This window comes from Seriola aureovittata, chromosome 15, assembly GCF_021018895.1.
Source record: "Seriola aureovittata isolate HTS-2021-v1 ecotype China chromosome 15, ASM2101889v1, whole genome shotgun sequence".
Taxonomy (NCBI): domain Eukaryota; kingdom Metazoa; phylum Chordata; class Actinopteri; order Carangiformes; family Carangidae; genus Seriola; species Seriola aureovittata.
The window spans coordinates 20,567,864-20,581,577 of NC_079378.1; the positions used below are offsets into that span (position 1 = coordinate 20,567,864).

At 41.6% G+C, this 13,714-nt stretch overlaps 1 protein-coding gene across 5 annotated transcripts in view; it reads left to right on the top strand.

Annotated features, from left to right (window-relative positions):
* arhgap32b (Rho GTPase activating protein 32b) overlaps positions 1-13,714 on the top strand; it is a 113,629-nt gene that overhangs the window by 78,984 nt on the left and 20,931 nt on the right. For 3 of the 5 annotated variants that reach the window (XM_056398146.1, XM_056398149.1, XM_056398150.1), the window contains 7 exons: positions 397-534; positions 1,541-1,633; positions 3,039-3,161; positions 3,537-3,614; positions 7,211-7,292; positions 9,404-9,454; positions 10,560-10,634. In XM_056398146.1, the coding sequence (XP_056254121.1) occupies positions 397-534; positions 1,541-1,633; positions 3,039-3,161; positions 3,537-3,614; positions 7,211-7,292; positions 9,404-9,454; positions 10,560-10,634 (640 nt within the window). The remainder of the gene's footprint in view (positions 1-396; positions 535-1,540; positions 1,634-3,038; positions 3,162-3,536; positions 3,615-7,210; positions 7,293-9,403; positions 9,455-10,559; positions 10,635-13,714) is intronic. The other 2 variants (XM_056398147.1, XM_056398148.1) reach the window with 2 other exon arrangements.

Sequence of the window (13,714 nt, forward strand, 5' to 3'; positions counted from 1 at the left end):
AATATTTTTCTGTGGAGCTCTGAACAGCTGCAGTTGCATGATCAGGTTTTTCTTCATTCTGATTGAAAATTTGGGTTGTGAGATAATCTCGTGTTTACATGCGCCAATGCATTAAATCAGAACAGCTGTTTGACCTGCACAAACATGATGAATCTGTTGTATTCTTTGGCTTTTTGGTTGTTGGATTCAAGATATGTTTTTTTATCAACTACTCCTTTTTTTGATTGTTGCCTCTGACCCAGTTTTATTTTCATTAAGAGTAGTTCAGGCTATGTGTGGCAATTCAAACTTTCTTTTGTGTGATTTCATATTTCTAGGCACCGGGGTGTGCATTAGACGGCATTTCAACATTGTTTCCTTGCTGGTTGCACTCAAATTTTTGTTGTGGTTGTGAAGGGTCGCAGCTGGATTGTGAAGCGCAGCTATGAGGATTTCCGTGTCCTGGACAAACACCTGCACCTCTGCATCTACGACCGACGCTTCTCACAGCTACCTGAGCTGCCTCGATTGGACAGTCTGACCGATCAGTCAGAGGTGAACACTCAAAACACACATCTGCACACACACATTTAAGGCCTGAAAGCAAAATGATCCAAAAGATTTAGATTGAATTATCTTCACATTTTAACTTGAAATGAATTAACTTTTAGCCTTCACCTGACCACAGGCAAAATTCATCTTTATTTTTAGGTTTGGGGAACCTCTCACACACTCTGTTTATGCTTCCACTGAACCCCCCAGTGTATACTCAGTCCCTGAATTAAATGAAAAATAACATTTGCTGCCTACACACCTTAAAATACAAGATAACAAGGTATCAGTTTTCTAGATAAAAGCTCCTCTAGTCGCTGCGCTTTGATATCCAATATGATCTACACGGCTTATTTCTTGGGAATGCACCATTTGATATTTTGCCAGTCATTTCCTCCTCAGTCTGCGAAAGGTTTTCTTAGCCAGTGAAAACGTTATGGTCAGATTGAGGCTCTAAAAAGAAAGCAGAGGCATCAAACCAAATTGGTAATTGTCTGTGGACACTTTCAGAGTAGTAGCTTTACAAAGCTGCATTTAGAGGATTCATTGTTGGGACCTGAGGTTTGGATTTTATTTACCTGCAGGTTTAGATGTCAGCCACAGGAGCTGAAGTTTACATCCCACCCCTTTTTCTCAGTAGAGTTTTAATGTCAGCGTCAGCTCAACTGAGATGTGTGGCACCAAAAACTATAAAAGTAAACTTCCCTTGTAATATGAAGTCATAGCCGCAAATGTCATTTCAAGTGGTTTACTGTAGCTGCCCAATTATCTGCCTCTGTCCCTCAACAAACACATAAAAAAAGGAGCCAGAGACTTTTATCTGTGATTACCAACACAGTTCACGTTCATCTTTAACTGAAGTTACTTGTTTTTAACAGCTAAGTTTACTATTCAGTGCATTAGTAATGATCATAGTACTAAATGCATAATAATGATATAATAATTGATATTAAATCTGAGGCCAGTATAATGAGTCTAACTGGCCTGTCTGTGTTTTGTTCCATGTTAGTCAGTTTCCCAGATGTTGTTAGCTTACCTCTCCCGGCTCTCAGCCATCGCTGACAACAAGATCAACTGTGGGCCCGCCCTCACATGGATGGAGGTAAGGCTGACATGTTCTCTGGCTTCAAGGTGTACACTGACACGTGCATATATTTCAGTTGTGAAGACGAAGCTTTAATGAGGGGATCTGCCAGCTTTTGTTTGCAAAAATTGCACAGTATCACTTTAAAGTTGTCAGGCTTCTGCCTTAGAAAGGTTTCATCTACAGATGAATTAAAGAAAAGACATATTCATTAATGCTCCTGCACAGTGTGTGAAAGGAAAAACAGTGAGGTCTGCTTTTCTAGTTAAAGAACTGCCGGAGCTGTGTTGTGAAACCCTGCCGAGTCACACAGAAAAGAGAAACGTCTATAAAATCCTGATGACATGTTGGAAACAGCAGAACTGGATCAACAAATAAGTTAACTTAGACAAACAATGACCGAAACAAAAAGACATACAGTGTTCTGCTTTGCTGTTAAAGATTAATAAGGGTTTCTATTTCTGCAGGATACCTAGAAATACAGTGCAATAATACCAAGTATTACTGTAGGATTAGCAGAACCCTGTAGTAGATATTGGTGGCAACTCCCAGCCATCCTATTAATTAATTCTTCTCCACTGCAGGAATACTTGAATAAGTAGGTAGAAAAAGAGTTGTGCTGAATTTTCTTTTCATGAAATGCTTAAAGAAATCCTGCAAGTGCTGCTTCTTCTGTGTAAACACTGCAGCAACCCATTCACAGCACATGGGTTTATATTATTCAGTAGTTTAACACTGATGTTTGTGCAGATGCAGACTAACTAGTTCTCATCCAGGTGTTTCTATCTGTGACCTGTGTCTTGTTTGAAAGACAGAGACAGACATGGGTCGACTTTTGTGTTTATTAGCTCGTGTCACTCAAACGTTTCTTTAACAGCACTTAAAACGACCTCAGGAATAAATGTCAGGTTTATTCAACATCTGACAACCTCAGTAAAAACAGAATATTATGCACTTTGACTTTTTTGTCAGCTTGTTTTGTTCTTTTGTTTTGCTCTTGTCGTCTGTTTTTTAAGACTGTACATCACAACCAATGGATTTCAGTACAGTAATTTATAGTGTATTTTAATTTTAATGATAATGAAAACTGACTATTTTAATTACACTGTACATGTAAAGCCCAACTAGAGACAGAAATTAACAATAGCTATAAACTCTGGCTCTGTATTGGAACCATGTTAAATTGCATTGTCTCAAACACTTCACCAAGATAGCTTTTTTCATTGCAGGATGATTTCACTCATTCATCCTCATGTCATTGTTCTGTATTTTGTCCAGCTCCCATAATAATTTGTGATCTGCCACTGATGAAATGACATGTAAGTCTTGTCTGTGTGTGTGTGTGTGTGTGTGTGTGTGTGTGTGTGTGTGTGTGTGTGTGTGTGTGTGTGTGTGTGTGTGTGTGTGTGTGTGTGTGTATCAGGTTGACAATAAGGGGAATCATCTGTTGGTCCATGAAGAATCGTCCATCAATGTGCCAGCTATTGCTGCCGCCCACGTCATCAAGCGCTACATCGCTCAGGCGTCTGACGAGCTGTCCTTCGAGGTGACAACAACAACATCAACACTCTCTCTGTGTCTCCAGCTGTTCTGGGAATCCATTAAGATTCCTCACAGATATTTCCTCATCTGTTGTTACTTGCTGCATAAAGATTTCATAACATTGAACTTGACAAACAATAAGACACGAAAGGAGACGAAGAACTGAAGGAGTAATAAAGCTGTCTTTTTCAATGCAAATATTCACCGTGAGTAAACGGGTAGCTGAATGCATTTTTAGACATCACAGTCCAAACAGATCAGCTCGCTCAGAACGATCCCTGCTGAATTTATGCTGTTGCGATTAGAAATCAAAGCCTTGCTGGCCATTCAGACACGTCTTTAATCTACTATCTTTCCCTCCATTTGTTGCTCTCTGCAGGTTGGAGATATTGTGTCAGTGATTGACATGCCCCCTAAAGAAGACACCACATGGTGGAGGGGCAAGCACGGCTTTCAGGTACACAGCTCACAAAAAAAAAAAGACACTTGCAGCCCCAGGGCAAAAACACACAGACACACACACACGTATGCACACACGTTTTCTCTCCCTCTGTTTTTTCCCCTGACTGTAAACTTTTGATCGAGCTGAACTTGAGGTATTTCAAGGACAAGGACAGAGCGCTGCTTTGTAGAGCAGTTTTCAAACACTCTCGAGTTTGCTGAAAGACAAAGCAAGTTACAAATCCTGTTTTATGTGAAGCCTTTGAGCAGATTACAGGGTGTGTGTGCCTCTCCCTGTGATGCTGAACTGATTTATATTCCTACAGGGTCTTCAGTGCCGTCCTGTAACACACTGAAACATGTGGCGTTCAGGACTTTAGGTTCTCCCAGTTTCAGCTCTCAGAATCATGTATTTGTTCACTTGTAACTGAAATAAATTATGAAAGTATTAATTCAATTAATTAGATGCCACAAGAAAGCTGTCAAAGTGAGCTGTAAAATTAATAGTCTGTCCATTGGAATAATAATGGATGAAAACATTATGTCCACTTTATGTTTCTGTGCGAAGGCTACACCCAAACAAATATGTTCAAAATACCAGGACCAGATTTACTGAGCGGGCACTCCGCATTAAAACAACACAGGGGGCTGCACCGGTGGAGCGTGTTGTTAAAGGTACCCGTGAGACAGTGAAATACAACCCAGAGAGTCCAGTTGGAGAAACAGATTAATGCTTTTAAAGGCTTATCAGACGCCAGCGTGGTGCACAGAGGTTTATAAGACTCACAGAAAGGATTTTACAGCCCTGGAAAGTTACCACAGCTGCAGCAATTTCTATCCTTCATCACAATGATCTCGGGGTAAATCTTTTATAGTGACGTTGTAGTGTTATTTAAGTCATATATAGTTTTTTTTCCACTGCATGAGCATGTGTTTTTTTGGGGGCTTTTTTGTTTTGTTTTGCTGGAGCCCTCCAGCCCCTTTGTTGGCACCCCCACTGCACCACCACCCTGGCTCCATAAAATGCTAGAGAGGACCATGTGTTTTTCACAGAGCTGAAGTTGGTCTGACCCTGACCTTCGGCTTTTGGTCCAGGTTTTCAGGCGCAGATTTGATGCACTCTGCCACACACACATGCAGTGCATTTAACACAAATCACAATTTGTGAGTGTTTGCAAGGTGCGCCTCTCTCCTCATTCCAAATGCATTTAAGAGACAACAAATGACAGGAGGACACCAAGCGTAAATACAGCGCAGATGGAAGTGACTGTACACAAGCCAGAAGCCTGTAGTAATGAAAAGAAACATAAATTCAAATTTGGCCTATATTCTGTATATAGTTAAAAACTGGAGCAATTATTAACGAACACAATATCTGATTACTGTAACAGCAACGGTGGACCCGGTCTTATGGTTTGTGTGCATTCAGTGACAGATTAGCAGTTTATCAAGTCTGTCTTAAAGCAGTACTCACATGCCCACAGTGGACAATGAAACAGTTTTTTCTTGTTGTAATCGGTCATCCTGTCACACTGACCATGAAGAAATCCCTTCTTGACGTGCCTCAAAGGTCCCATATTGTATAAAGGAAGATGTCCAATGTGAGATTTTTTGATTATAAAGCAGGTCTAGGTTTTATATTAATACTTTGAGAGTATCAAAGTGCTCACTGAGCTTTAAAATGAGCCGTCAGGACTTCTGTAACTTTGTGATGTCACAGAATATAGGCTCAGAGCTTCCTCTCTTCTAATTGGCTCACTGACCTGTTGTTACCAGAGCTCCAAACAGCAGCCTGAGAGAGGAGAAGTAAAACTATATTGAGATGGTTTTTGGTTCTTAAAACCAGAAATATATCTTCTTATGGATATCAAAACCTCATTTTGTGAAAGAAAATGATTCTTTAGTTTATCTGAAGGTTACTTGAGGTTACAGTAGTCTGAGTTGTGTGTATCTACCAAAATTATAGTGTCTTTAGTTTCATATACAAAGTCATCATGTGTTATTATCTGTCCACTTCAGCTCAAACATTGTCTGGGAGGACTGTACTGAAAAGACAAACTGTAGACGATTAACAATCCAATCCATCCTGTCAGGGCTCTCTCTATTGTTTCCTGTGAATCCTAATGAGTTAATAATTAGACGTAAAGATTATGATATTGCTCTTTTAGGAGTAATATTTTGTGAAATAGTGACAGTGAACACTATCATTTCTTTCCGGAGCTTGATGATGTCAGACAGATCCCAGCAGTCCCAGGAGCTGACAGCGTAATGAGCTGCTCCCTCACTAAATCAGGAGGTAAATACATGTAGATTAGGGCCACAAATGGAATGGAAACTGCAGCACACATTTGTGTTGCATCATTTTCTTAGTAAATCTGGCCCTGTGTGTACTGAGGCATAAAGCATGAGGGCGAATATTTACAGCTATGTAAATGCATGACTGTCTCAACTGTCATTAAACAAACAACAAACACAAAAACAACAGCAAAACCTAAACTTCACTGTAGAGGTTCCACAGTCAGAATCGTTTGCAGTGCCACAACAAATCCAGGTTTTTTAGCTGATGTCTGGCTGAATCTCCTCTGACCGGCTCCCCCTCTCCTCCTGTGTGTTTTGGCTCTGTTCCTCCAAGAAGCTGTCCTGCCATCCAGACTCACTGGCAGCATGGCAGCCGGCGGGCACTCACTGGTCAGATCAGTTGTAGCTCAGACACGTTCTCAGTGGCTGGAGACCACTGCCCTCCTCTGGATTTACAGAGCTTCTCCTGCTCATCACACAGAGACTCGGAGAGCCTGTTTTTCATGTCGACTGTGGGCCCATTGGTCGCCTGCAGCTTGGACACATGGCTGTTATTTATATCAGATCCGCACTTTTAAGATCGCACTAAATGCAGACTGAAGCTCAAACAGGGCATGTGCTTGGGAACAACAAATGAGCAGTGACACAAATACACCTGCAGTACCGCCTCTCTCCACTAGGAGGTGGTCAATCAGTGATGTCAAAGGTGGTGTGTGTTTGTGCCACTGGCCTGTACTCTACAATTTAAGTCTTTAAAGAAAAACCACAGCGGCACCAGAGTTTTTTTTTCACAAGAGGAGCAGGTACACAGATACTTATATTACACATATGCAGAGAAAACAAAGCATTGGTGTAGGAGTATCTGTAAACTTACTATAAAACTTTATTAAGCCAGAGCAAAGAAATTTAATTAATCTGAATTGGTGGCAAGGAAATATATGTAAAATAATAAAATGCTTAATAAAATAAAATTCTGAAAAATGTCAACAGATTCAGGCAGTTTGACATTTCCCAACTCCTCCACAGTCTAGCACAGCTGAACAGGCCCTGTCTGTGCTCTCTTTTAGCAGAGGATCCGAACACATACTCACATGACAGTGATGTGGTCATTTCCATAACGCCCGATCAGTAAATGTCCGAACCAAGTCCCAAAATGTCATCTTTGTCACAGTGCTTCTGATCCCAATATCACATGACTGATGTGACCTCCACAGATACCGTGTTGTCTGTTTTCTCAGTCTTCATTTTATTATCTGAATCTGATTGTACGTCCTCCAAACTCACCTGCCTGTCTCACTGCTGCTCTCTGTCCAGGTCGGCTTCTTTCCCAGCGAGTGCGTGGAGCTCATAAACGATAAAGTGCCGCAGTCCATGACCAACTCTGTGCCAAAACCAGGTACTCCTCCTCCTCCTCCTCCTCCTCCTCCTCTTCAAACCATTCACAGGAAATGTGTTGGAAGGAAGTTATCATTGATGGCAGCTAATCTCTCACTGATATGGCCGCCTTTTCAGATAGTGGTTAGGTCTGTGATGATGGTTTTGTGTGTGTGTGTGTGTGCGAGTGCGTGTGTAACTGGATCTTCTGTATAGTAGATTTCCAGTATAATATCCCTACACCATTTTTGCATTATGTCCAAAACTCTTGGTTCAACACACAAAGCCCTGTTAGAGGTCTGTACCTGTTTTATAATATATACACATCAGTACACAGATACAACTTCAACATATGAGCATGTTACAGTGAAATAAAACACATAATTCTAACACATCATCCCCTGAAATAGCCCACTAATCGTGTTATATTGACTCAGCACTATGCAAATCCACTGCAAATAACTGTGCTAATCTATAGCCGTCTAGAGCAAACAGATAAGCTCTTTAGCACGCTCCCAAGAGCGTCAAAGGCAAACGAATAACCTAAACTCCCTTTGAACCAAAAAATAGAGCATTTAACAACGTTCAGCAGCTGCGGTGTAGAACTTGAGGCTAAACTTAAACATCTCCCGCACCTTCACACACACTGAATCACACACTGCAGCTCACATCATGTTGCTCCGAGCAAATTCTTTTGATCAAACCTCGCAGTGCCGTATGAATCCATGTCACATCCTCCAATCCAAACACCGACTGCGAACCAGTGTGACTTACTGTCGCCGCTGTCCGACTGGACACCAGGGTTCCCGACCATTGAAAAGCCTCCGAGGCTCCAGGATCTGGATGAAGTGATGACACAGCGAAAAAGAAAAACAAAACACCAACCCCACAAGATCCACAATTATGGGCGAGGGGGGTGTCATTATATGTGCAGGGTTTCGGGTGCTGTTTGCACACCCATTTTATCTGACACGCCAGTCAAGTTTTTGAGCCTCTCAGACTGTGTGACTGATCAGAAATGCATCTTGCGGTATAGAGTTAACTCTTGCAGTGCACACACACACTCCACTGCCCAAGGCTTGACTTAATCTGCCTGTCCACTCCCCTGCTCCTCAGCAATGTTTTAATGCTTGTTGCTGTTTTTGTTTGTTTTTTTTGCATGTCTTCTTTTTTTTTTTTCTTTTTTTTTTTTGTCCCAGAGTATCCACAGGTCAGGTATGTTATCTAAACATCCTGAGTACAGCTAAAAGATATTGTCTTTCTCTTGAGCAGCCCATTTTTAGTCTTATATTCTACAAAGTAATAACCAAAGTCTAATATTTGGTTTTCAGATCCTGCAGATTCTCTGTTATCAGTAATATTAACATGTAACTCTGTGAATGAGCAGATCCTGGTTTTAGTTACGAACAAATAACTAGGGCCCTGTTTAGACCTGGTGTTAACATGCGTCGCATCACGTGTGAACGCACACAAGACGCATCGAGGACGCATTTGAGATCCGATCACTCAGACCACATTGGGAGGTGGTCTGGGACACAGTGAAGGACCGCCCACTCTACTGACGTCCTCCGCCACAGTCTGATTAGTCCCAACACAGTTTCATCATGAACCGGAAATATTTCACAATTTCAAATGAATAAAACCGTATTGAGCAATGATTCGCTCATCCCTTCCATGCCTTGCTCTCTCTCTCTCTGTCTCTCTCTCACTCTTACTCTCTCTCTCACACACAGACACACACACACACAAAAACACATTGACAACAGACCCATCTGTCGGATTGCTAAAAACAACAACACATACCTGTTGTTTTTTTATTTGTATATTTGTATATAAACTGAGGTTCAATCACAAGTGGTCTCTGGAGACGCATTTTAAAACCAGGTGTGAACTGACGTACTTAGAGCTGACCACTTGCGATTGGATCACTGAAGACGCATGTTAATTCCAGGTCTCAACAGGGTCTGAGGTGTAATGCTGTTACTGCCTGTTTCTGTGTCAGAACTGCGCTGCTCGTTCTCCACTGCCTGAGTGTATCTTTTAACACTGTTGTTGTCTAAATGCACAGGGATGTACAGTTGTGTTAGCATGTGTCTTGATTTGTTGCATTTGACTGTGACTCCTCTGCCTCAGCCTCCCCCTGCTCTGGCCTGCAGCCTGCTTCTTGGAGTCTCTTCCCCCCCTGTGCGTGTTGGTATACACACTTCATCCACCCCATCCACTCACCCCAGCTTCACCCAGTCACACACACACACACACACACACACACTTATCACATTTTGTACATCAGAGTTTTGGTGATTGTAGCTGAAATTATAATCCTTACAGATTTTAGTCCTGGTTGATTTGGCGACACTAGTGGCTGCTGCTAGTAACAGCAAGTGTGGTTTAATACTACAGCAAACACTCCTCGCATAACTTTTCCATCATGACATGAGGAACTACCGTCTGTTTTCATGCTGCACATAGTGCAAGTAGTTTTCCACACATCAGCAGAATACAGGAGTCTGTTATCATGCTGAGACGTTGGAGGTGTGCGGCCTGTCTCCTGCAGCACTTCATCTAATATAACAGCTCACTGTGGCTGCTCCTTCTTACCCCATTACTCCTTGATATAATTAAAACTGGCCAAAAAAGACCATCCTCCTGTTTTGTAGATGTTTTTTTGATGAGCAGTCACGGTCAGCGCTCACCACCCTGTGTTTGCCATTGGAAAGCCTTTAATGTGAACTAGCAGCAGTAGGAAATGTTGGCTTAGCATGGCTGGTGTTGGGAGAGTGAACAGTAAACAGTGAGGCTGATATCAGTGGGTGAAAATTAGAATCAGTAACACTGGATTAAAGGCTGTGTCATTTCCTGTCAGTCCCCCATGCTTACACAGGCAGTTTGACTTTCACAAGGGAACAACATAGTCAGCCACTAACAATAAAAACTGCTACATAGACTGTAAATGTCAGAACGTACCCATAAATAGTAAGAAAAATAGGGTTTTAAAATCTTAAGGATTATAACGTAAAGGTTAAATTAAGTTCTCACATTTAAAAAGACTTGTTTTACTGATGAATACAGTGTTTCTATTATTGGGTCCGCTTCATTTGCATATATTTTATCTGTACACTGTCTCACATACCAGTTTATATGCAAAGCTTCTGACCTCACGGTCCCAAAGTTCACAGTTGCTCTGTTCTCTAACTTGAAGTGCTTCTCTCCCTCTGCTGATTCTCTCATGTCTCCATCATCCATCCGCTCATCTGTCTCTTGGTCCATCTGTCCATCGGGCCGCATGCAGACTTGGAGATGGAGAGTGTAATACAGGACAATGCATGGGTGGCCGACCCGCTAAACCACTACAGCCTAAGTTCAGGTAGACAAAAGCCCCTCGGTGTGTTGCACTGCCACCCCCCCCCCCCCCTTTTAACCAAAAACTAACTCCACACCCCCGAGTGATGTAGTTGCACTGTGTGACTCTAACATGACTAGTCTGTAGCTTTAAATTGGGAATATAGCTTGGGATGTAGCTTCACTCTTTTCACACATTTCTGTTGTTGCATTAGAGAAGCTTTCACAAACTGAATAAACTGTCCTGTCTGTGACCTTTAACACACTAATCCACATTATCTCTACACTGGTGGTTCACCAGTGAGACTTTAGACACTGGTTGTGCAGTAATAGTAGAGCATGTGTGTCCAGTGTGTGTGTGTTTGTGTGTTAACTTTATATTACTTGAATTCCTATTAATTCCTATAAGAAAATGTCTGTGTTATGTTTCCTATTCCTTTTAAATTTGTCACTTATACGTTTTTTTTTTTCATTATATAATTCTTCTTATCAAACTGCTGTGTTGTGGACGTGTTTCAGATTTGTCAGAATGGATGTCCCTGAGTCCATTGTACATGGCATCTGTCTGTAAAAGAAAAAAAATACAGTATTCAAAAGTTTTGGGCGTGGTGAGGAAACAATGCTTTTCAAAGCTCCTTTTCAAAGTAGAACAATCACATCCCCTCAGCCGCCTGTTCTGCTTTTTGTCGTGGCCCCTTCAAGGTGTATGCAAATGACTTCAGGGGTGAGCCAGGTTACTACAGCATTTCTCAAAGCGGCAGAATGTACCCTGTGTCTAGATGAAGGCCAGTTGTGTTTGTGTGTGTCTGTTTGGTCAGAGCTGAAAGGCCACGGCAGGGGTGCCGTGGTGCTAGGTCTCGACCGGCCTTGATTTATTTAATCCTTTTACAATGAGGGGGCCTGTAAACCCATCCATTGAGCGCTAAGCTTTGTCCTGCAACAGTAAGAATCTCTGTCTCCCTCTCCATGGTTACTGAAAGAGCACATTCCTGCAGGGAGCCGCACAGCAGTGGAAAAATATTCCTGTTCTGCTCAGATCCACTCTGCTCACCACTAACCTTTGCTGCTTCCCAGTAAAACCATGGAAATTGTTACATGCTGCACTGCTCCTGTTAAAAAAGAAGGCCAGAGAAACTAGAAGTTATCAGTCCTTCGATCCCTGTTCTTGTGCTGTCTGGTAGTTGAAGCTGGGAAGAGAATCTGCTCTCTTCGCAGTAAAAATGCTCTTTTGTCAACATCAATATGAAAACAAAGAGCTGTGAGCTTTGAATAAAAAGTGTCAGTCAGTCTTCTTTCCTCCCCAGACGACCCAGTAGACCTACCAGTTACTAAGCCAGATGTAGAGCCCCCCTCCTCCTCCACCCTTCCATGCAGGCCTTCGTCATGTCTGGGGACCAGAGATTGGGGCAGCTGTAAGCACATATGAGCCAAGACAGCTGGTTATGTGAGGGAGAGGGGAAGGGAAATGGGGAGAGAATGTGTGAGACAGAGTAAGATTTGTCCTCCTGTTCCTCAGGATCTCCAGTCATTTCCTGGTGCTGTGAAACTATACGAGGTCCCTTGTGTAGCGTGTTGCTCTGGAGCTTCAATAAGAGGCTGTTATTGTAGACCACACCTTTGTTAGTGGGAGGCTGCATTTGATTGAGTGCGTAAAGCACAAAGATAATTTTTTAGACCTTTGCTCCCTGCAGCGGGCTCTCAACAGCTGCATTACACCTTTGCATCTTTATCGTGAGCCATGGCTTTAGTGTGTCATTACCTAAACAAGTTATCGCATCAAATGTTTTGTTGTAAAGTGTACAGGCCACGTTCATGCTTGAGACAGCACCGTGTTCTGCACTTATTACTACATTGAATTTAGCACGCAGCTGCAAAATACACCTTCTCATTATCTCCATATCGCAGCAGTGAAATAGATTATTCACATCCATGCAAACCAACAGCTGTATGATAAGTTAATCTAACATAAAGCTGTTCTCTGTTATGTTGTATGACATCAGGGCCGGAGCTCACTGTTTCCTGTATATCTGTGACTGGCGCTTTCCTTCTCCCAAAGGCAACCTCCACCTGCTGCTTCACTGTCTCTGCTGTGTCAGTGACAACCAGAACACATCCCACTGATCTTCTGCCACTAATGTTGAATTCATATGATTTCATTTACATATTACAGTGTACTTAAAATATAATATATAAATAGATAAATTAATTTGAAGTGAGAAAATACTCATAGTATCTTGTTTACCCAGTCCCATGTCATCTATTACAGATCCAACTCGTGGGATTAAATGGTTATACTGTAGGTTTCACTCTGTGCTTTCAGATGTTACCATTTCACCCTGTTTAATACTCCCAAGTGTCTCTGGTCTGTTGGTGATAGTGTAGGAGACATAATGTATGAGACATAGTTTAGGAGACATACGGTCTATGCTGAACAGAATAATCACAGTGGAGTTGAATTTAGTTTGATTTTCTTTGTAAATTTCCTCAGTGAACACATTTGGTGCAGATACTGTGGGGAAAAATAAGGCATTTTATTGAGCAAGGTATTACATACATGTGGGAGAAGTATTCAGGTCCTTTGCTTAAGTAAAAGCACCAATTAATGATGTAAAAATTCTCCTTTACAAGTTAAATTCCTGCATTTAAAGTCTTTTCTTAAGTAAAAGTACAAAAGTATTATCAGCAAAACTTAAAGTGTCATAAGTATAAAAAAAAATCAATCTGCAGAAAACATGTGTGGCATTATTGGATTGATACCACTGATGAATCAATGTGTAAGTACCATTTTACTGTTGTAGCTGCTTAAGCTGGACCTGATTGTAACTACTTCATAAACAGTTAGGTAGTTGGTTCCCAACCTACGGGCCTCCGAACATTTATCTGTGAGAGGTCAGGAGATGATTAATGTTAGAGGAACAAATTTCTGTTTATTATTTGGACTTTGATGACTCAAAGTTTGCACAAATTATGCCTCGGCCAGAGAATTTCTTCAGATTTGACAGAAACATTCACTTGGATGAACTGATTATAATTTGGTGATAAAAGGTCAAAGTCACTGTGACCTCATAAAACCCATTTTGGCCATAACCCAAGAATTCATATGCT